The 24624-nt window shown below is 43.6% G+C and overlaps 1 protein-coding gene across 6 annotated transcripts in view; it reads right to left on the reverse strand.

The window, feature by feature from the left end:
* TNFAIP2 (TNF alpha induced protein 2) overlaps window positions 1-24624 on the reverse strand; it is a 45401-nt gene that overhangs the window by 7923 nt on the left and 12854 nt on the right. For 3 of the 6 annotated variants that reach the window (XM_074996451.1, XM_074996455.1, XM_074996450.1), the window contains exons 2-7: window positions 14568-14974; window positions 10198-10837; window positions 3913-4027; window positions 2083-2205; window positions 790-890; window positions 589-687 (exon numbers count right to left, since the gene is read on the reverse strand). In XM_074996451.1, the coding sequence (XP_074852552.1) occupies window positions 589-687; window positions 790-890; window positions 2083-2205; window positions 3913-4027; window positions 10198-10837; window positions 14568-14961 (1472 nt within the window). In that variant the 5' untranslated portion in view covers window positions 14962-14974. The remainder of the gene's footprint in view (window positions 1-588; window positions 688-789; window positions 891-2082; window positions 2206-3912; window positions 4028-10197; window positions 10838-14567; window positions 14975-24624) is intronic. The other 3 variants (XM_074996453.1, XM_074996452.1, XM_074996454.1) reach the window with 2 other exon arrangements.

A 24624-nucleotide genomic window follows, 5' to 3' on the forward strand; every position in this document is an offset into this window, starting at 1 on the left:
CCCATGATGACGACTTTTTAATTTGTCTCCCTGGCAATTCTTCGGAGATTGTTAGATGTGCATGTAAATTACTAGTGTGCAGAGAAATGTCAAACAGGGCAGAGCCAGCCAGCCACCCTTACCATTGCTCCTCTAAAGGCCAAACTGCAGTGAAAACAACATCCCCTGCTACATGGAGCCAACTGCAGGAGCTCCGTAGTTCTTTGCCAGCTTGGTGGCAGTTCTTGGTACAGGTATGCAGGAATGAAGCTGTGGGTGGTTGGGCTGTAAAAGATTCAAAGAACATACTCTGCAGCTATATGGGCTCAAACCGTCATGGAACGAGAGTGGGAACACCCTTGTGCAGAGGACATCCTTTGAACAGTTTGATACAGGCTCTGACCCTATCGTCTGTCTACTCCAGATCTGAGGAAGTGGGTTTTTCCCACAAAAGCTCATTACCTAGTAAATACATAATACATTTATTATAAATAAATACATTTGTTAGTTTTTAAGGCGCTACAGGACTGCTTGTTATTTTTGAAGCGACAGGCCTCAGCCAGATTGATTACAAAGCAACAAGTTAAACACTTTCATGGTGACTCTTACCGAAAACTCATACAGTTGTTGATATTTGCAATTATCATAGCCTTGAAATAGCTATGCTGCTTGTTTTTCTCTTTAAACTCTTCTAAGACCTTCTTGTAGCTAAAAGAGGGGATTGAAAAAGAAATCATGATCAGTAACTTTGCAAAAGGATATCAATATTGCACTTTGGAAGCTGTTTCTTACAGCAGCTTGTTACTGCACCTTTTCAAAAACGCTGACAGCTCCATCAACAATATGACTGACAGTTGCCCAGCGAGTTCAGGTGTAATTTCTGCAGCTCGTTTTTGTCCTCCATGAATAGTCTAAGACATAAAATTCAACAATTCTTAACTTCAAATTTCCATCCCCTACACCCAAAAAAAAAAAACCCAACAAACATCTCACAGGACAGTTGTTAAAGTAGCTGGTGCTATTTCCGTATTAGTCATTGGAGTTAGCAGAGACTGGGGCTTAATGTGCTAGGCCCGGCACAAAACCAGAGCAAGAGCCTATGGCAGCTGCCTAGAACTAAAAATGGTGGAGAAGTGGGAGAGCTCAGTGACTTGCTCTGTTGTGTGACAGGACTTGTAACTGAACGCAGGTCTCACGAGTCCCAGCATGGGGTCCCAACCACTGGACCACACCACCTACCCCGCGAATAAGCGATGGAATCTGTTCTTATTTTGGACACTACCACATTTTTTTCCATCCTCTGATTTCAATTGGGAACATAACTTGAGAGAGAGGAAACAATAAACAGGACTTCAGAGGAAGAAAAAGAATAAACACACGGCACTTATGTTTTGCCAAGTGTTGAATTATTTTGTATCTAAACACACACTTTTTGAAAAAATATCTTGTCATGATCTCCAGGAATGATGAAGGAGAATACTGTCTGAGAAAAGGTGGTGAGGGATTAGAGCCGACTTCTCTAAGACATCTGGAAACTCAGCAAATAACTGCTATTTTGCTCATATGTGCACAAGATGTTCTGCTTCCCCCATTGTGAATTCCTTCATATCCACTGATGCAGCTTTGATTACAGATGCCTTCCCTCCTACTATGTCAAAAAAGGTCAGGATTTGCGTTCAACATGTTTGAGCTGGGGGGAGCGGGGAGAGAGAAAAGGGACTCTCCCAGGACAGCGGAGCAGTGGGTGTGCTAGTCCCTATGAATAACCATCCACACTGTGTGAGAGCTGAGTTCAGTTCTGTCTGCTGGGATAGCCTCCCTGTATCTCCATTCCCATCTGTTAAGGGGGATAACAGCACTGCCCTACTGCCCGGAGGTGCTGATGATAAAATCCATTGCTAGGCACTGCTGAGATACTTGGTGATGCCAAATACCTACAGAGTTCTTTTTCCCCTAAGCATTATACTATTATTCTTTCATATGGATGGCTGGAGCCTTCTGAATAGACTGTACTTGCTTTCAAACACAAATGCCCACATGACATTTACTTTTAAATATATCCAGGATGAAGCAAAACAAGGCCTTTCCATGCGCGCGTGTTACCTGGATGACATCTATGGCTAATTCACTGTGAAAATGTCCATCCAGTTTCTCTGGTTCTCTCTCTTCTGACCACCTCTTCACTTCCACTTCTAAACTCTTGGCCAGCCAGTTCCTGACAGACGCCTTGACAGAATGAAGGAAAAGAAACAACATTTACCACAACCCACGGACGTCTTTTATAGCGCTCACTGTTTTGGGGTTGCATTACTGACCAATCATGTAATTTATCCAGCCTAGTGGAATGTTACATCAAACCCTGCTAGGAACTTGAAACCCTACTCTATGCCAGTTACATGCTGCAGTCTGAGATACTCATGTATAAACCATATACCTGTAGGGTCTGATCCTCCTCTGATTCAAGACCATACTGTAGCCTCCTGTGCTGAGCTCAGGGGAGGGGATCTGAAGCTCACTTCAGAGTCTCTAGTAGTGTTTCCTCAGGAAGAGGCTTAGAGGGTTTATTTGAGGCCCACAATTCACAGGGGAATAGAAACTCCAGTGCTAGGGATCCTGCTCTGTCTCTTTCAGGATGCCTCTGTCATCCAGAGTGCAGAAGGTAATGCTATAAAGAGCTGCACAGTCTTCTGGGCACACCTCCACCCGACTAGCAGCTGCCAGGTCTGGAGGAGAAACATGCTGAATAAAATGGCTACTTCTCATCACTGACACTTCCTACTCCTGACATGGATAACTGCAAATCCCCACAGCCTATACAGTAACACTGAGAGACAGCCGCTGCCTTCTGATGGCTTGAAAACTTTAAGCTCACACCTGGAAGGGATTATAGAACAGAACCCCAGACTGCACTTCCGCTCTTCTTAGAAATCTCAAAGAATTCTAGCCTGATGCGTTCAAAGCACTGTGAATGTGAATACTAGAATCATCATCATCAATAACCGCGGGCTCAGCACCTGTTGGTGTCTGATGCCTCTCTCACTATTTCCTTCCATCTTTCCCTGTCCAGTGCGGAGTGGCTTAGTTTCTGTAGAGTAGCTCCGCACAAATCTACTATGTTGTCTATCCATTCTCTGTGGGGTCTGCCTCTCCTATTCGAACCATCCATTATGCTGAATACCAGGGTCTTGATTTTTTGTTTGTCGTTCATTCTGCAAATATGCCCAAATAGTTGTAGCTTCCATTTTATAACCTTCTGCGGCAGGTTCTTTTTCGGCTGTAATACTAGAATGGTCACCACTTTTGGTCTTGGGTGTGGGGGAAGCAACTGAGGAGTAACAGCTTCTCTGCCATTTCTGCAAACCTGCTTATACATCACTACTGGAAAGGACGAGATTTTCAATAGCTCAGCCCTGCTCAACTCAGCGGCACGCCTTTGCATGCATGCACACTGCTTCCCTAAATACTTTTTGGGTCATGCAGGTCTCCTCCAACACAGTGGTTAAAGCAGGACTCATGCCACTGGCCCTACATTGGACAAACCTGGCTAGGAGGAAAACTGAGCCCCCTCTGCTTGCTCTGCTTAAACATGGGCCCATAAAAATCTTTGCTTGTTTTTTTTTTTTATTTCCTCTGAGGTTCAGAATTCCAGGGACAGGATAACTGTTTTCCTGTGCAAATAGCAATGCAGCCCCCACGGTTAGTAAGATTGACTGAGAATACAAAACAGCATTTTATTTTGCAGACGCCATTGTACAAGAAAGAACATGACCCATTCCCCATGGGCTTAGAGAGGTTGAACTAGCATGTCTGATCTTGAACGTTATGTAAAACTACACAGGGCGCAGAGCAATGTGCAGTACCTGCCCCAGACAAAATAAAGCTTCACTAAGGTGCGTCACAGAAATAAAGGCAAAGGAATGAACAGATACTCACTGCTTCGTTGCACAGGTATTTAGTTTCAAGCTGTTTGATTGTTTTTGGTGGCAAAAGGCTCCCCAGTTTGGCATCATCCAACTCTTTCACTAAAATGGAATTTTTTCTTATGTCACTGGAATGAAAAAACCAAGCAATCACATTTCCTAAGATCAGCATAATTGAAGACAGTTGGTTTGCATGAATTTAACATTGCGAAAGCAACCAGTGAAAAGCAGATTTAAAAATGTGCATTGCCCTTAACCCAGGCAGGCCATGGAAGAAAGAGGACAACACCCAGTCTTTGCAGCCCAGATCTCCAGTTATAGCTCATTTGTGCCATTAAAACACAGCTGACACAAGCACAGCTATTTGCTATGAATAGTTAAACACTGCAGAAGAGTTCTAGTCTGCATGCAATTACAGTTGGAATTTTGTGCCAGCAGATGAATTCTGGTTGAATAAAACAGGGGTGTGCAAAGCAAGAGTCGGGCCCCCCTTGGGGGAGGCGTGATATTTCCTAAGAGGGGAGCACTATGATTGGCTGCTGGGTGTCCAGCTCATCCTTCTCATTAAAAATGTTGAATGTTACTTTTTACATGTCTGCATAAAAAACATTTATATACCAGATTAATAAAGGTTTTACATTCTACAGACTTACTTTCTTAGACATGCCGAAAGGTGGGTTTTGAATTCCTCCCCCCACATGAACATAACCTAAATTTCTGTCAGTTTGGATTACATTAGACAGGTTGGAGGGGCCTGCTAATTGCAGGCATGAAAAATGGGACCCAACATAAAAAGTTTCCTCACCCCAGAACAGAGGAAATTCAAAGCAACGAACAACAGCTGAATTATGCGAAGTGACTATAGGGATGGCGGACAAGCAGTTGGTTTTAGAATTTCAGTACCTAAAAGGCTGCTTTTGGTGTCTCATATCCTGCTATTCACCTTGGGACAGAGCTAATTAAAGGGGGATTGATAGTTTGATGTGGAGCCAGAAATCAGCGGCTACCATAGTGTATGTATCAAATTACTCCAGCAGCCTCAAAGGAGATGTGCGTGAGGATTGGTCTTACCCTTTTGAACTGCAGTATGTTATGTTAGTGATTACTCAACTTCTGCATTTCTAGGTGAGCCACCTCTTCACAAATACCACATTGTAGTATAGCCATAATGCATGAGCTGCTTTCCGACAAACTTCAGAAATGTGGGGCCAGATCTTGAGCTGTAGCGCTGTGTCAGGCACTCATGAGGGCCACGGGAAGAAAAGATGACAAAGGTTTGGATCTGGCATTTTTGTTGAGGGGGTGGGGGGGGAATCAGTCAAGAACACTGTCAGCCAAATCATTTATCCTTCATATGGTGTTTGTACACAAACTGCCAACAGTGGGAGGGATAGCTCAGTGGTTTGAGCATTGGCCTGCTAAACCCACGGTTGTGAATTCAGTCCGGGGGGGGGGGCGCAAATAGATGTCAGGGATGTTGCTTGGTCCTGCCAAGAGGGCAGGGGACTGGACTAGATGATTGCCTGATGTTCCTTCCAGTTCTAGATGTGTATCTCCAATTATAATTGTAAAAAAAAAAAAAAAACCAGATAATTCTACCCTAACCCAGGGGTCTTGAGCATTGAAATATTTGCTGCTTCTGCCTTCCCCAAATTACCCCCGAAACCACCCAATGAGTTTTCAAAACAAAGACAAATATTTTGCCTTATGTCAGAGCTTTTCCAAATGCAACGTGCTGAGGGAGGCTGACATGGTATGTCACTGAGTTTCCCCCACCGTGTGCTGCACCTTTAAATGCCTAGTGACCAGAGCTGTGCTGCTGCCCAGGTGCAAAGTTGCCCCCTAAAACTTGTGTAGCCAGCTAGAGGAGGATCCACCCAGTGCAAGGGGAGCTGGAGGTAATACAAGTCACCTCTTTACTGCCTGCTGCCAGAGACCTTTCCAGGAATTCTCTCCACATTGCTGTTCCTGGAAGCTGACAAGGCAACTAACTTAAACCTGTTTTGTAAGGGGAACAGCCTAGTGTGTAGAACCATGGTGAAGCACAAGGAGGGAGACACAATTATGGTTTTAAAGCCAACTTCTCTCTCTAGCATCAGCTCAGACTGTGGCCCCAGAAGCCTCTGCCCTGCTGAAGGTGAGTGCTACGTTTCACTCAGGCTGGCTTTTGACTCAGAGGCATGGTTGGAGGAAAATTTTCACAGAAGTGATAAACATTTGTCTGGTTTACATCTACATATACTCAAAGCTACAGGATAGGGAAGGGTTTCTGTGCAGGAGAAAATGGACTTGCTTTCAGAACTTCAAGCCCCTGCAGACAATTCATCCATGGTGAACACATCTGGGGGTGTCCAAATGAAATGCCCAGCAGAAGCATGTATCAGTAGGTTATAGTCTTGAACAATGTACCCTCCCCTCACTGCAGAATGTGTGTCTGACACATGAAAAAGCTTAGGTTGGACATGAAACACTGACATTCTCCAAACTTTTGGGCAAGGTGTCCACAAACTCCCACATCCACATTCAGCAGTACTGAGTTACTTACATGTTGCACACCATCACCGTGTCTACACTATGAGATAAATTCAAATTTAAGGCAGTTAGCTCAATATTACCACGTGACTCTCTTCACTGTAAACACCATTAGCTCAATTTTTTTTTTAAATTGGAGATACACATCTCCTAGAACTGGAAGGGACCTTGGGAGGTCATCTAGTCCAGTCCCCTGTCCTTTTGGCAGGACCAAGCACCATCCTTGACATCCATTTGCCCCAATCCTTAAATGGCCTCCTCAAGGATTGAACTCGCAACCCTGGGTTTAGCAGGCCACCTCGACATTACAAAATTGCAGTTACCTGACAGATATAGTTTCAAGCTCAAATTCAGAAGTTCAAGAAAAGGCCAGTGTGGAAGTGCCATGTCTTAAAAGTCAAATTTATTAGCCTTCACAGGTGTCCCATATGTAACCTACAATGAACCTCAGTGCTCCGCTCTGGCCCCTGCTCTCCAGTAACAGGAAGACTATGAATTTCCAAGTGGGAGCAGCAAGCCTTTAGCTGTGGGCTCATGTTGGTATGAGAATGGGAGAAATGTCTTTCTTTCTTTCCTTGCTATTAGCGCTGTGAGCACATCTGCCCATTCAAATAGCCCCTGCAGGGAGTTCACGGCTCTCTCTCCACACTTGTAATTTTTTTCTGGGTTGTCTGGTGCCAGCCCAGGCCCTACCGTACCACATGTCAACAAGCCTGCGGTGGGGGTCGTGCTTGCACAACATGCCGAGAAACTTCTTCTCAGCGGTTTACATTTTGTACCAACCCACCTCCCCCGCCACAGGTGCCACACAGTCAGGGTCTTTCCTGCACTCAGCCACATCACATGGGTAAGCCCCCAACCCAATAAAAGGATGTGCCTGCTGTTCAGTGCTGACCACGCTGCCAGGCAGCTCCATGATAGATTGCGCATGTTTAGGGCTCCAAGGGCAGGAAAGATATTCAGGGGTTTTGCTGCTGCCATAGGGAAGTCTCCCGCAGCGGCTAAGATATTCGGGGGCTTACAGCCACCGGGGGAAGTCTCTCCCAGTGGCTAATATACTGGGGGTTTTGCTGCCAACATTGGGGGGTAAGTCTCATGAGCTGGGGGGAGGGGCTGGTTCTCCCTAAAGGGACAATGTCAACTGGGCCCTCAGCGCTTGTCCCCCACCAAATCAATGAGATTTGGGGCTTCGACCATCAGCTCATTATACCTACAGTGACATTATTTCAGTGGTGTTGTTCTGTTTCGTTCCAAAACTACCTTGGCAAACATTCTTCTGGGGACATCTTTTACAGAATACACGTTTTAAATTGTCCTCATTGTTATTCTCATTACACATGCAACAGATGCAGCAAGGACTGTCACTCTCATGTGGGCCTTCACAGTTGATGCTGCAAATGATGATCCCAAATGGAACTATGAAGGGCGCGGTCCATAGTCTACGTAGACTGAAGGATGCTACTACTACTACTACATTCTCTAGATTATTTTCTCTCTTATGTAAGCATTTTGCCAGTGGGCCTAATTTTACAGCAGTATAGTGAGGGGGTAAACAATAATTCTTTCTTCCTAGGACTTTTCTATCCTCTTTCTTCTAACTTTAAAATACAGTCTGGGTCCCTGCATTATATTTCAGGGATCACATGCAATGATCCCAGCTGAGAACACAATTGTTGCACAGAAGGCTAACAGTGCACTTGAAAGCCAAAGACTCCCTATCAGAAATGTAATGAGGGAGAAAACAAAAAATTCTTTTTTCTTTCTTCTCACTTCAAAATACAGTCCAGGCCCCTGCATTATTTTTAGGGACCACATTTATGCAATGATCGGAGGTGGGACACTTAGTGGATGGCCAGTTGAGAATACAGTCACTGCACCTGTGCTGGCAATGTAACATGGGGCAGGGGGGAAACCAAAAATCCTTTTGTCCTAGACTTTATCTTCTTCTACCTTTGAGGGTCCCTGCATATTTTCAGGGATCAGGAGGGGAATAAGGAAAATGCAACATGGGAAGATGATGTCAAGACCAGAGTGCATACCCAGAATGCTCTGGGGATGAGGGAACTGTGGGATAGCTTCCCACAATACACTACTGCAACAGTTGCTGTTAGCCAATTTGAGTGTAGCAGCAATGATTCGACTTTGAGGAGCACATGGGAAGTGAGGATGATCAAACTCAAACTTATAAATTCCAGAATTAGAAAATTGATATAAATAAATTCGAATTTACCTCGTAGTGTAGAGGCAGACTATGAAAGTATCTAAAACATGACTAGCCCATCGAGGTTTCCACCCGAAATGCAGCAGCGCTTTTGAAAAAATTAAAAAGCACCCCCACAACCTCATTTCAAATCAATTTTACAGCAAAGCAGCATCTAGGGAACGATTTGTTTTTTCTCTTTTTTAAAAAAGTAACACTGTTTGTATTCACAAATCTGTAGTAAAAACAAGACTTCTTCATAAATAGATCTAGGAGCAGAGCAATTGCAACGGAGTTCAGTTGTGCAAAACATGCAGTGGTCTGGCACACTCACGTCCATTAGCTAATGTGGTGCTGGACTGTGTTTCATGCCTTGGGTCTCCTAACTCAGGGAAAGTCTGCAAAGCAGCTGGGTGATGCAAATCCCAGCTTGGGCAGACATACACAAGCCCAAGCTATCAGGGTAGAAACAGCACAGGGGCCAGTGTGGCCAAAATAGTGGCATGGGCTAGCTGTCCGAGTTGTGACGTGCCCCTTGATTTCCAGGCAGCTCAGTGTACTGCACACTGCCCCCTCCTGCAGGCACCGCCCCTGAAGCTCTCGTTGGTCGTAATTCCCAGCCAATGGAAGCTACAGAGTTAGCGCACAGAGCAAGGGCCAGTGTGTGAAATCCCCAGGGCTCCCTCTGCCTAGAAGCCTGAGGGAAATGTCACCCCCTCCAGAAGCTGCAACGAGCAGTAGGGAGCCTGCCAGTGCCAGTCTCACCAAATGGACTTGTTGCCTGGTCAGCGATGCTGACTGGAACCACTCGGTCCCTTTTTGACTAGTTGTTTTGGTTGAAAACACACAATTGGCAACCCTAGTGCCAGCTCAAGCAGCGCTAGCCCATGTAGGTCTGCCCAAGCTGGGAATGACACCTGCCACTGCTGCAAAGAAAGAAATACCCTCTGAGATACACAGGGACCATGGGTAATGCCGCAGCAACATGCTGCATCCTCTCAGATGGCTGCACATCATGCTTCTCATGTGCACAGCTTGCAGCTGAACGAGAGACCACAAGGAAAAAAAGCTCCTTAACTGCCCCAACAGCAGGTAACTTGGCTAGAGAAGGAGAATTGGAAGAGTCCAGTCGCAGAGGTGGAGAGGGAAGATCAGGAAAAGGAGCCCAACCTGATACAGGGATGTATCTGATTAATGAGTGGCAGCTGTAGATGTGGCTCCCTTCTAGCCCTTCGGGAAGGATTCTCTTATTAAGATGCACTTTGCTCAGACACCACCTCTGAACATTTAAAGCAAGAGATCACATGCACTGCCTCCTCTCACAGACACCACCCCTGCAGCGCTCATTGGTTGTGGTTCCTAGCCAATGGCAATTATGGAGCTAGTGCGTGGAACACCCCCGACTGTTTCTGGAATCTGCTATTCAAAATCTGGGATTGTCAAAACCACCAAAGAGAACCATCAGACTAAGTGATGATAGCTCTCACCCACGTATGGTATGGGGAATACAGGAATGCAGATCAGACAGCTCTAGTGGAAAACACGCAGATAAAAATCACCACTTACTTTGGATAAATGTTCTGCACCCAGGTGAGGAGGAGATATGTGTCCTTATCTCCCAGTTCAAAGTCTGCTATCAGCTGCAGCTGAGAAGAGAAATAGTTGTGGTAGCATTCTGCATATGTTCTGCACACATGAAACTGCGGTGGATAACATTGCTTAATGTGTCGCACCACTATTATCATATCTTCTTTCATCGTCTTCCCCATGTGCAGGAAGCATAGAGCAGTTGCAGAGAGATTCTCAGCACAACTAGTATGCTGGGTGTCTTTCATACGGTCAGTGATGGACTGCTTCACTGTATCCAACCAAATCTCCCTCCATTTTCTGGGTCTGTGAGTCACAATCTTGTCAGGTGACTTCTCTGACTTGTACTTCTCATCCTCCTCTTCCTGCTCGACTATTGTGTCCACAGCATGCACCAGTAAACTGGGATTAGCTGGTGCTAGGCCTATCGAATTCTTTATGATATTGAAGACTTTATTTTTCAGGAATTCATAGAGTAATTCCACTTTGCTTTGATCCCTTGACAATTCTTCGTCATTCTTGCCATCCAAGTTGCTGTAAAGTGCCCTCTCCAAAGCAATGAGGTGTCGAGTGGCCTGAAAGAATTTATCACCATCCAGGTGCTCTCTGATTTGTTCAACTGTCAAAAGGAGAAGGACAACTTTTGTTCCCAACTGCTTTACAGGACTTAGGCTCCCACCTTCTCTACAAAAATGGCCCCATGAGAATGTAGTGTATTCGGTTATGTAGCCTTTTTTTCATGCAGATTCTCGTACGCTTTATTGCAAAACCTTATTCAGATGACTTTTAAAGATCTCTAAGTATTCCTGCACCTTCTTTTGCTAGAGACTCACGTAGTCCCAAGGTATTACAAACTCGGCTGTTAGTGCGCTGCCAACGATTTTATGCTAAAATATTAGAGGATCTACTAAGGGCTTTTATATATATAGTTCACCTGAGTTTTGAAGCTGTTTTTAACCTCTGCCATTCTTCTGGCAGTAAGAAAGATCTAGGCTGCCCAACTAGCATTTTCTCAGCAACTGAGCAGTACCTCTATCTTTATGGCAAGAACATTGAAAATCACAGGAAAGTGCACGTAGACACCCTAAAAGCTCGGCTGCTTTTGCTCTTTATTGTAAAGTGTGTGTTAGTGATGGGGAGGAGTGGAAATGAGACAATGCATCCTCAGATCTCACTTGTGTCCACTTGCTCCTCAAAGATCACATGGATGGGGTAGGAAACACATGGCAAAACGATAGTCACCAGAATGACCACAAGTCACTGAAAGGCTATTAACAGCACCACTGAGCACCAGTGAAGACAATCTGCTTGTTCCAGTCATGACACACCCACTGACACCACTGTGAATTGGACACGTGGCTCAAGGGCACACTAAAGCTATGTCCAAAGCAGGCAAAGTAAGTTGACTGCAGATATGCAATTCTAGCTATGGATGAATGATTTTGTATGTAAACCTCAGGCAATTACCCAGCTGGAATCAACGTTTCTGTGCTCGGCCTACTTGGCCATCCCTACTGAAGAAGGCCGATGGGTGAGTTTCTTCCATTGACCTCCCTTACTTCTCACATCTTGCGAGGACGATAGGACTACGACCCCTGAGATGCTGATTTCATGCATCCCTACCAGATGCCTGATATCGAGTCCCAGAAGCTGGACCCTGAGTGGTTTGATCTTCTGGGCTAGTGTAGACATAGCCTAAGATGCTGAAGAATGGGCACAAGAAAACACTACAAGACTAACTAAAAAACATGACCCATTAAATTCCAGTATTAGAGAAAATTCAAACAGATGTTGCTCCTGAACTTGGATTTCTGCTAGAACCCTGGAACAGAATGACAGAAACAGTGGGCATGTCCTGATAAGCCACAAGCCAGGATGCTTTGTGCGGTACTAGACTGGACACGAGAACAAAAAGACTTGGGGAAAACTGATTCTTCATCCTATGCCATGTCTGAAGGCTTGTCTACAAGCACACGTAGCACGTACATAAGGGTTTTCCTGCCATGCACTAAAAATTCCATTAGATGCTTTAAATCGACACTCATCCCAAAGTGGGATAAGTCAAAATGCATATGCATTAAAGGAATTTATAGCACACACAGAGAAGGGTCCACCCAGGCAGGCACTTCTTGCATGGCAGACCTCTGTGGGATAGATTTACATCCCAATTCACTACAAACTAAGTGTTCAAATAACTAAATCCTGAGAGGTTGTCCAGACTATAACTACTCAGTGCTACTAGGTAAGCAAGTGTCCAATTCTCCTGCAGGCACTATAGACTGGAGAGGCTGTTATGTTAGGATACCACTCCCAGAAAAGGCCAGTTACATTAACTAGAGCTACCCCATCCATTAGAGATGACTGGCTTTGTGAATGGCATGACTTCAAGGAACTGACAACAGTTTCTAGCTAACCTCAAGGTGGCATGGATGCTGAAATGGCCAGCCTACCTACTCAGCCTGCAGACAGCCTGTTTGTTATCAGTACCAGGGTTGGATATTTGCATTGGATACAGGCTACACAACACTAACTGCTTAGAAAAAGGAACAAAGCATCTAATGGAGTTGGGAGACCTGGGTCTAAATCCCACCTCAGCCAGAGACATCATAAGAACATAAGAATGGCCATACTGGGTCAGACCAAAAGGTCCATCTAGCCCAGTATCCTATCTGCCAACAGTAGCCAATGCCAGGTGCCCAAGAGGAGGTGAACCGAAGACAATGATCAAGCAATTTGTCTCCTGCTATCCATCTCCCGCCTTTGACAAAAGGTTAGGCACCCCTTGCTAATAGCCATCTATGGACCTAACCTCCAAATATTTATCAAGCTCTTTTTTAAACTGTTAGGACGTGTCTATACTAGCCAAAAACTTTGAAATGGCCATAATGGCCATGCAAATGGCCATTTCAAAGTTTACTAATGAAGCACTGAAATACATATTCAGAGCCTCATTAGCATGCGGGTGGCCGTGGCACTTCGAAATTGATGTGGCTCGCCGCCATGCGGCTCATCCAGACGGGGCTCCTTTTTGAAAGGACCCCGCCTACTTCCAAGTCCCCTTATTCCCATCTGCTCATAGGAATAAGGGGACTTCGAAGTAGGCAGGGTCCTTTAGAAAAGGAGCCCCGTCTGGACGAGCCACGTCAATTTCGAAGTGCTGCAGCCACCCGCACACTAATGAGGTGCTGAATATGTATTTCAGCGCTTCATTAGTAAACTTTGAAATGGCCATTTGCATGGCCATTTCGAAGTTTTTGGCTAGTGTAGACATAGCCTTAGAGTCCTGGCCTTCACAGCGATGGCTGGTAAGGAGTTCCACAGGTTGACTGTGCGCTGTGTGAAGAAAAACTTTCTTTTATTAGTTTTGAACCTGCTACCCATTAATTTCACTTGGTGTCCTCTAGTTCTTATATTAAGGGAACAAGTAAATAACTTTTCTGTATTCACTTTCTCCACACCCTTCATGATTTTATATACCTCTATCATATCGCCCCTCAGTCTCCTCTTTTCTAGACTGAAAAGTTGCAGTCTCTCTAGCCTCTCCTCATATGGGACCCGTTCCAAACCCTTAATCATTTTAGTTGCCCTTTTCTGAACCTTTTCTAATGCCAATATATCTTTTTTGAGTTGAGGAGACCACATCTGCACGCAGTACTCAAGATGTGGGCGTGCCATAGTTTTATACAGGGGAAGTAAGATATTCTTCATCTTATTTTCTATCCCTTTTTTAATTATTCCTAACATCCTATTTGCTTTACTGACTGCCGCTGCACACTGTGTGGATGTTTTCAGAGAACTATCCACTATAATTCCAAGATCCCTTTCCTGATCTGTTGCAGCTAAATTTGCCCCCCATCATATTGTATGTATAATTGGGGTTATTTTTCCCCAATGCGCATTACCTTACACTTACCCACATTAAATTTCGTTTGCCATATTGTTGCCCAATCACTCAGTTTGCTGAGATCTTTTTGAAGTTCTTCATAGTCTGTTTTGGTTTTGACTATCCTGAACAGTTTGGTGTCTTCTGCAAACTTTGCCACCTCACTGCTTACCCCTTTCTCTAGATCATTGACGAATAAGTTGAACAAGATTGGTCCCAGGACTGACCCTTGGGGAACGCTACTAGTTACCCCCTTCCATTGTGAAAATTTACCATTTATTCCTACCCTTTGTTCCTCTCATTGTCTCCTCTACTCCTTTGTTTCCACTGACTTAGTGGAAGTCATTTAATTTAACCTATGTCTCCATTCCTCTTCCTCACCTCGAGGGGCACTGGGGAGATAAAACCCAACAAGGACCACGGGGTGGCCAGACATGCATAGACAGACAGAACTGATTTACTGTACCTGTCAGTGGCTTGTTGTTTGTCTCTGCTCTGTCATTTTCTGCTAGACTCAATTTCTTCTTGCCACCCGGAAAATTGGAAAAGACATCTATTAGTTTGCCCTTGATCCCTTTCTTTTTTTTTGGGAGGTTCTCTCTGCACTCTGATGGATGAGGACAACTCCCATTGGTTTCAGTAGAAGGTGCATGTAAATCTCTGAGACCAGAATCTTGACCTCCTTGGCTTTCAATTTTCATCTGGGTCTTTTCAGTAGTTGATTCAATAAACACAAAATCAGTCGCAGGTTCTGATGATGTAGAAGGTTCTCCAGGTGGCTCTACTCTGGTGATGCAGTGATTAGAAGTCTTATCCATACCAAAAGGACTGCTGTTGAAAAGGGACATCATTTTTATCATATTTCTTTTAAGACTGTAAATTAAGAATGAGAAGTTGTCAGGTCCAAATGCATTTAAAACATGCAAACAAAACCCACGTCAGTGGCACAAAGTTGAAGGCTTGTCCAGGTAAATGAAAATCACTACTGTAATCTCCTGTTAAACACGTGTGGGCTGCACTGAGTAGGTTGGAGCACTGAGCCTAAGAGCATGAGTCAATTAGAGGGAACATTCAAAGCAAGTGATCTGCAGAACATCAGAGAAGGTCCAAGATCTCACTGTGTGGCTATGAATGTCAAGATGGGCAGATGTAATCCTGTGAAATCTGAAAATGCTGACTCAGTTCCTCTCTATTGGAAATCTTCGGGTGTTTGTATAAATACCTATCTATGTGTTTTTCTGCCAGAATATGGTGGGAACAAGGAACTCAGGCAGGTGACTGCCCACAGTCTGTAATGCATGGACACCTAAGGCCCATTCCTGCTTCTAATCCCTGTGAGCACTGACATGCATGCACAACTGCACTTGATGGTACATGCCAGTTGCACAGTCATACAAAATCAGACCGGTTAGGGGTGCAAATGTAGTTGTTGAAGGAAACCCAAGGTTGGGTTTAACATGCTCCCGATAAAGTCAGTAATAAAACTGACTTCAGCCAATGCTGAGAGCTTTTTGAAAATCCCATTTATAATGTTTAGGACGATCAGGCACATATGGGGCAGAAACCTGACTATGAAATAAAAAGGCAGTTCAGTAGCACTTTAAAGACTACTTTATTAGGTGGTGAGCTTTCGTGGATAGACTCACTTTGAAAGCTCACCACCTAATAAATTTTTTTTTTTTAGTCTTTGAAGTGCTACTGGACTGCCTTTTTGTTTTGATAGAATATAGACTAACACAGCTATCTCTCTGTTACTGTGAAATAGAATGTGATATCAATGCCCACAGGGGGCAAATTCTCCTGCACTAATACAATGATGTTTCTTACTAATCTCCCTGAAACACCAAAGACCCTGCTTGAGGCCCTTTGTACTCCACACTGTCCAAGCAAAAGAGGATACATCCCTGACATCTGCTGCACTCTAGCCTATTTTGGATGCTTTTAAACGTATTGTGGAATGTAAGAGAACTCCATTCCAGAAGGCTGTTAGCGCAGCTACATCATCTAAAAACATACAGCCTGACTGCTGTCACATTCCCATACAAATAAACCAATTCTCTGAGGAGAGATGGGGCTTAGGTAACAAAAATGTTGACCTTCCAGGCACTAACTTGAAATAACATGAGAAACGAATGCAACTCAAATTTTCTACAGTGAGAGCACCCCCCTGTGGCAGGGAAAAGGGGCAGTGTCTTGAGATAGGCAGGCCTCTCACCATATAGCAATGTCCATTTGTACTGGAATCAGCACTATATTGTCCAGTACTATAGAACAGCCAGGACTTGAAAAATTCTTTCCCTACTGTTGAGTGAAGCATCAAACCACCACCTTACTGTACAGCACGTTGTCCCTGCCTGGGGCGCCTAGGCACTACGGCAATGCAAACCATTTTAAAGCAAACTAGGGCTAAATTTTCTGCGCCTGCTGCCAATCTCACTGTTTCGCGTTCATGCAGCTCTTATTTAATGCATTGCTCTATGTACACGGACCACTCTTCAGCATCTGCTATGAAACTTCAGCATCAAAACCGTGCAGCTGCATGGTTAGAAATGGGAGAAGAATTAGGCAATGACCGCACCCCTAGCAAATGAACTTAGCACGTCAAATGAACTTGGCGCAAATACTCTTCTACATTTTATGTTGCAAGACTCAGTGCCATGGACGAGGTTACATGTTTGTTCGTCCCTCCAAATTCAGCTTCTATGGATACAAGCATTGACGTGTCAGGGTGGCAACTGGAAAAATAAGGCTCTTTGTTTTGATTCAGATCACCAGCATTGTCATTATCCAAAATGCACTGTTCCAGCACGTCATGTTGATTGCTCTGACAATACGACATGAGCTTCTGACTCACAGGCACCAAAGAAAGGGCAGCTTTACATTATTCTGTTTTACATAGTAGTATTCCTGCATCTCACCCCATAGGGCAAAGCAGAGCAGGATTTGAAATATATAGAGCAGGCTGCTTTGACAGCATGAGAGCGACATGATGTTTTATTAATGAAAAAGCCTGGTGGTGATATTCAGGGCCTCTGCCAGCCTACAGACACAGAAATCAGCCCAAAGTAATTGGCTTATGAAAATTACACGGCACACCTTGTTTGACAGGCTCATTCATTTGCAAGCGATCACAGAGGTTTGGTAAAAGTTAAAACCGGATGAGCGGCTTTCCAGATGAAGAACTGGTGGATCACTCTGACAAGTGCTAAATGAAAACATACTGATGCCTCTGCCAGAAGGGAGGTCACCTGAATGGTCAGAGGGCTAGAATGGGCGTTCTTTCAAAGCACTCATCATGGCAGTTGTGGCACCACGTATGCAAGAGGAGACAATGAGAGGGCCGATGCTCAGGCTCTTAAGGATGTTTCCATTATCTCTAATGTGCTGCTAATTATTTCTTTAAACAATGAATATAATTTCCCCTCCTGGAATCTTACAAAAGAAATTTGGGGATTTTTTTTTTTTGAGTGGGAGGGACAAACAATGCAATTTGCTACTGCAAGATATATCAGCTCAGTTTTTAATGGTTCTTACAATGTAATATAATTTCCCTTTCCATTTGGCCTTTGCTTCAAAGGATCCATTGTAACAGAAAGTCTAGACAGAAGCTTAGTGATTATATATCAGAAGGCTATTGTCCTAGTCTCAGTTTTCCAGAACAACAACATTGTATCTGGGCCAGATTAATACTTCCTATGAGTTGTTGAATGAATACAGCCCCTGTGTGTGTACACACACACACACACACACACACTTTACTGTTTAAATAGTGACAGCCATATTAGTTTGTATTATATCAAAACAAAAAGCAGTCATATAGCACTTTAAAGATTAGCAAAATAATTAATTAGGTGATGTGCTTTCATGGGAGAGACCCACTTCTTCAGATCATAGCCTTACCAGAACAGACTCATTATATAAAGCACAGAGGTCCAAAAATTGCTATCAAGGTTGGCAAATCAGAAGATAACAACCAATCTTGATAATTTTTCTGATTTGCCAACCTTGATAGCAATTTTTGGACCTCTGTGCTTTATATATTGAGTCTGTTCTGGTAAGGCTATGATCTGAGGAAGTGGGTCTGTCCCACGAAAGCTCATCACCTAATAAATTATTTTGTTAGTCTTTAAAGTGATACATGACTGCTTTTTATTTTATTGTTTGTCTGGAACTCTAAGCAAGCTGTCCTATTATTCTAAACAAATAAATACATTTTTCCATTTGCTGTCCTCAGAGATGACAAGCAAAGAAAAGAAATTGAACTTATGCTTTTATTGTTTTGATGAAGGCTAGGCAGGTAGGTTTTAAACAGAATTGTTCTTGTTCTAACAGCAGTAAACCCTTTCTCTTGTCTACCCCAGGGAAAACTGTGAGGACTGAACTAGCAAAACAACACTACAAAGATGAGTGAGGCTGCAGTAAGAATGACAAGCTTTGTTCAATTTGAATGACACATCAGCATTTTGCATAAAGGATGGGCTTGTGAAAACATTTAGCACATCTCCGCTCCTTCCGTTAAAGTACTTGGTCTAAGATATTTATTGTCAGATCATTCAGTAAGTCCTCCAGAGAGAACTGGACTTGGCATTCTTCATATTTCTAAGTTTAATAAAAAGCAAAGTTAAAACACCCAATCAACAACTCATAAACAAACATAAAAGGGCAAGGGCCCAAGTTAAAAAAAACAACACTGAAAAGTCCTTTCGCTCCAGCCTTCTTTCTCAAAACTCCACATTTCAGCAACAGGCTACACCCATTTTGGATAAAGCCTCCTGCTTAACCTTTAACATACCTACCACAGAGCCAGTTACCTCATCGGAGAAGGCAAACAGGGTGCTCAGGCATGACTTGCCCTTGTTGAATTCCTGATCACTTTCTTCTCCTCCAAGCACTTCAAAACCTTCACCTGGCTGCACTTGCTTCCAGGGAAGCAGTGAGGACTAATGGCTACATCACTTGGGTCTATGCATCCAGAAACTTAGGTTCTGTTCCGGGCTCTGCCACTGGTTTATGAGCTACCTAGGGTAAGTTGGTTTGCTTTCTGTCCTTCAGTTTCCATTTAGCATAGCAGTTTGAGGGCTACTGATGAGACGCATTGTCTAAGAGGTAGGCAGCCTTGTTACTAAAGCTCCTCCTGGTTAAAGCCACTGAACTATAAAAATTCTGCTGTACAGACTCATATTCTGGAGAGATTCCAGAAGACTGGAAAAGGGCAAATATAGTGCCCATCTATAAAAAGGGGAATAAGAATAACCCAGGACACTATAGGCCAGTCAGTTTAACTTCTGTGCCAGGAAAGATAATGGAGCAGGTAATTAAAGAAATCATCTGCAAGCACTTGGAAGGTGGTAAGGTGATAGGGAACAGCCAGCATGGATTTGTAAAGAACAAATCATGTCAAACCAATCGGATAGCTTTCTTTGATAGGATAGCGAGCCTTGTGGATAGGGGAGAAGTGGTGGATGTAGTATACCTAGACTTTAGTAAAGCATTTGATATGGTCTCACATGATATTCTTATTAAAGAAACTAGGCAAATACAACTTAGATGAGACTACTATAAGGTGGGTGCATAACTGGCTGGATAACCGTACTCAGAGAGTAGTTCTTAATGGTTCTCAATCCTGCTGGAAAAGTATAACAAATGAGGTTCCACAGGGGTCTGTTTTAGGACCAGTTCTGTTCAATGACTTCGTCAACAATTTAGATATTGGCATAGAAAGTATGCTTATTAAGTTTGCAGATGATACCAAGCTGGGAGGGGTTACAACTGTGTTGGAGCAGAGGGTCATAATTACAAATGATCTGGATAAATTGGAGAAATGGTCTGAAGTAAACAGGATGAAGTTTAATAAGGACAAATGCAAAGTGCTCCACTTGGGAAGGAACAATCAGTGTCACACATACAGAATGGGGAAAGACTGTCTAGGAATGACTACAGCAGAAAGGGATCTAGGGGTTATAGTGGACCACAAGCTAAATATGAGTCAACAGTGTGATGCTGTTGCAAAAAAAAAGCAAACATGATTCTGGGATGCATTAACAGGTGTGTTGTGAACAAGGCACGAGAAGTCATTCTCCTGCTTTACTCTGCGCTGGTTAGGCCTCAGCTGCAGTATTGTGTCCAGTTCTGGGCACCACAGTTCAAGAAAGTGTGGGGAAATTAGAGAGGGTCCAGAAAAGAGCAACAAGAATGATTAAATTTCTAGAGAATGTGACCTATGAAGAAAGGCTGAAAGAATTGGGCTTGTTTAGTTTGGAAAAGAGAAGATTGAGGGGGGACATGATAGCAGTTTTCAGTTATCTAGAAAGGTGTCATAAGGAGGAGGGAGAAAACTTGTTCTTTTTGGCCTCTGAGGATAGAACAAAAGGCAATGGACTTAAACCGCAGCAAGGGAGGTTTAGGTTGGACATTAGGAAAAAGTTCCTAATGGTCAGGGTAGTCAAACAGTGGAATAAATTGCCAAGGGAGGTTGTGGAATCTCCATCACTGGAGATATTTAAGAACAGGTTAGACAGATGTCTGTCAGGGATGGTTTAGACAGTACTTGGTCCTGCCATTAGGGCAGGGGGCTGGACTCGATGGCCTCTCGAGGTCCCTTCCAGTCACAGTATTCTGTGATTCTATGATCTCCCTGAAATGGACTAAACTCCTCTCACATCCCAGGAGTCAGCAGACAATGCCACTTTCCTCAGAAGCATGCAACCTAGAAAAAGTCCACTTAATTAATTGCAGAGATCTCCAAGTGACACCATTTCACAAGATGCATGCATGAAGCACAGACACATTGATGGGCACAGTTATTTCCAACTTATGCCATTGGAGCCAGAATCACTGTTGGGAGTGTCATTCCAATATTAAGTACCAACAAGATGAGGATCAACATTGCTACTGACTGGTTGGATTCTCTGGATCAGGCAACTAGCTTCGTGTCCCTCAGAATTCCCAGCCCCTGAAATGTTGCAACATAGTTGTTTTTGGGAGTGTGTGTGTGGGGGGGAGGGTGCTGTGAAATGGAGCAATATTTTCTCTCATTTATCCTATCCATGGGTAGAATAAATTTTGTTATGTGCACCACCAATAGAAACACATGCTGCTGGCTATGGGTGCTGGAGGAGTCCTGCCGATCAGCTGGGCAGCATGTGAATCTCTGCTGGGCGGCTGCCTAAGCAGACGGGTCACAGGAAACACTGGTGCAGAGAGCAAAGGAAATGCTTGAAAGAGATCTCCGATGACAGCCCCTTAAGATCTGGATACCACACGGAAAAGGATCTTCAATCACCATTTTTTGTCTTGCCTCAAAAAACAAAAAACAGAACTCTCAGAGCTATTGATTTATCTCCTGCCACATGAAGATGAGGCTGAGCCTTGGCAAACCAGAGAAAGATGCTAGTAAGCAGGAAAATAAGCTTGCTACATTTGTTTCCTTATCAGTTTGTTAGCTGGCTTTTCCTCCTTCCTCCCTATGCTGGAGCCTAAAATTGTCAGAAATGTTTCAGCTTCTTGTTTTCTTCCAGCCTATTGCTGGTACAGAGCAGGCTTTATGATAACAGAGAGAGAGCTGTGTTAGTCTCTATTCTACCAAAACCAAGAAGCAGTCCAGTACCACTTTAAAGACCAACAGAATAATTTATTGGGTCTGTCCCACGAAACCTCATCACCTAATAAATTATTTTGTTAGTCTTTAAAGTGTTACTGGACTGCTTTTTTGAGATTTATGGTGTCCCTGTTGTCTAAGGAATTCCATTTACATCTATACCTCAAGAATTCAGAAACCCAAGATAAGTTACTCAGCAGAGCTTACTGTTACATTTTACTTGCAAAAAAACAGCAAGAAGTCCTGTGGCACCTTATAAACTAACAGATATTTTGGAGCATAAGCTTTCGTGAGCAAAGACCCGCTTCGTCAAGGTCTTTGCCCACGAATGCTTATGCTCCAAAATACCTGTTAGTCTATAAGGTGTCACGGGACCTCTTGTTGTTTTTGAAGATACAGACGAACTCAGCTACTTCTCTGATATTTGCCACCATGCGTTTTACTTGAAGGAATTCATGTCAAGGACTGGTGCAAAAACTGAATACTGACTAGCGTAACTCAATCAGCAGCAAATCCAATTACAGCAGCGCAGTCCCCTAGTGTGGACGCAGTCACTAAGAATATTGAGATGAATATAACTCGTTTCCGCTCAAACCAGCTGAGGTCTTGCTGCACGAGAAAATTGCACCAGTTTAACTACATTGATTTAAAAACTAATTGGTACACAGGGCAGTGCAGATGTTCTTATTTACTGGCACACCGGTTGAGCAGCACTGAGTTAGTGCACGCAAAATAGCCTTGTGCAAGAGATGGATAATGACAAAGCTTTGGAGCTGTGGCTCTTGCAGAGACTCAGGCTCACCGCCTATACTCAGATCCAAGAGCTCAGGTAATCTCAAGAGTCAGAGCTGCTGCTGCCTCAACCACTACATCTGCACAGCTACTTTTAGCATGCCGCTAAAGGCCTGCTAGCGTGCCTTTTTTGGCCTGTGCCGGGAGGCTTACCATGCTGCAGCGTCGACAGGCCCTGATCTTAGAAACACTTGCACATGTAAGTTTTAGCATGCGAGTACTCGTCAACTTTCATTGGGGGGCTCCCTGAGAGACAGGGGCTGTTAGCCTTTGTGTAACTCCCCTCTCCCCCTCCCCCAGGACAGTGTGTGTTACAGGTTCCCCTCTGATGATCCACAGAGGAGCACAGCTGGGTGACACTTTTTCCCAGCGTGTAGTAGGAACATCACTACTATTTGCAAATCCAGGTCAAACTCGGCAAATAGTTTCAGCCGAATTAAAAACGGGGAGAGAAAAAAGAAGAAAAAGTTGCAATGGTTCATTTGAACACTGTCTAATCAAATGGTCATTTCAAAAATGTCACTTCAGTGAGAAACAGGAAGATAGAAATATCTGGTTTTGGTTTGAAATAAATCTATAATAATTTTTCCAGGACTTTTGGAGCCGCTATGGCTATGCTTTAGCTTGGGCAGTCCTCATGTCATCCGCTTATGTCAAAAAGACAGCTGTCATCTAGACATAACTCATTGCAGAATTGGAGCCAGTGGGTAAAAAGTGCTTATGTCCTGTCTTCAAAAGTGAATTAAGCACCTAGGAAAGTCACAGTGATTTGGGCTCCTAAGCCACTTTTGAAAATAGAATTTAACCACTTTTGAAAATTATCCCCTACATGACTGAATCATCTCTGTCACTTTCTCTTATTTCAAAAAGGATCAGTGGCAAAAAAAAAAACGTAAAAAAAATTAATCACAAAATCTGCCACAGGACTCGGGAAACCCAAGTACCTGAAAATTCTTCCACATCTCTTTGAAACTGGGCTTCAGGTTGGTTTAAATGTAAACAATTGTCTCTTGCCATCACAGACAGTGAAATCAGCATCCTGAGACTCTAGGACTCCATTTCAACACAGTCTTCCAAGGGTCAAACTGTACTCTCCGACCAGAACACAATTCTTTGGACATTAGTGAGAATTGCCCATGTTTATCAGTAAGCATGATAGTCTAGCCCCAGGACACTGAACAACTGGCTAGCTATTTAAAAACTGGTTTCTGTAATGGATTTACTCTTTGATTTGCCAGACCTCTCTCCATGATATGTATAAAAAGCATGTATGACCGCAGAAATTAAATTATGACTCATTTTATTTTCCCACACAACTTCCTTAATATATCTGCACGACCATTCTTCAGTACTGTGATGGCGGGGGGGAACCTACAACAAGAAATCTGGTGGCATTTTAAAAACTAACAATTTTATTATGGCATAAGCTTTCTTGAGTTGCAATTCGTGAAAGCTTATGCCATAATAAAATTGTTAGCCTTTAAGGTGCCACTGGACCCCTTGTTGTTTTTGCTGAAACAAACTCACACAGCTACCTCTCTGAAACCTGTGCTTAGAAACCTTGTCTAAACTCATTAGAGAACACAAACAAGAGAATGGGAGAAGGACACAAGCAACTTCCATTACAGACAAGGAGTTCTAACAGTGTTTTATACTTATGCAACATCTTCCTGGCCAGGATCACTCAGCCTGTTGCAAACACATTTAGCTCTGAAAAGCCCTGGGAAGCAGCTACTATCCCTGTTTGACTGCTGAGTATAGTGAAGCATGGAGAAATTAAGGGGCAGATTTTCAACAGGGCTCCACTGCCAGGTGGTCATGTACCCAGAGGACAGTCTTTCAAAAGAGCTGAGCGCTTCATTGAGAATCACACAGGAGCTGCTGGGTGACGAATGTTTAACATCTGACCATAAAATGAGCGCCCCACTTCTCCACGGATAAGATGGAAACAGAATCAGATCTGACTTTTGGTCATACACAGGATCCTGAGATTAATTTTTCCTCACTCTGCACTGGAAACCCTTAATACAAACATTAAAAAGACAAAAAACAGTCCCTATAGCACATGAGAGACTAACAATAATTCATTAGGTGATGAGCCTTAATGGGACACACCTGCTTCTTCAGATCAGAA

The sequence above is a fragment of the Carettochelys insculpta genome, chromosome 6, assembly GCF_033958435.1.
Source record: "Carettochelys insculpta isolate YL-2023 chromosome 6, ASM3395843v1, whole genome shotgun sequence".
In the NCBI taxonomy this organism is placed as follows: Eukaryota; Metazoa; Chordata; order Testudines; family Carettochelyidae; genus Carettochelys; species Carettochelys insculpta.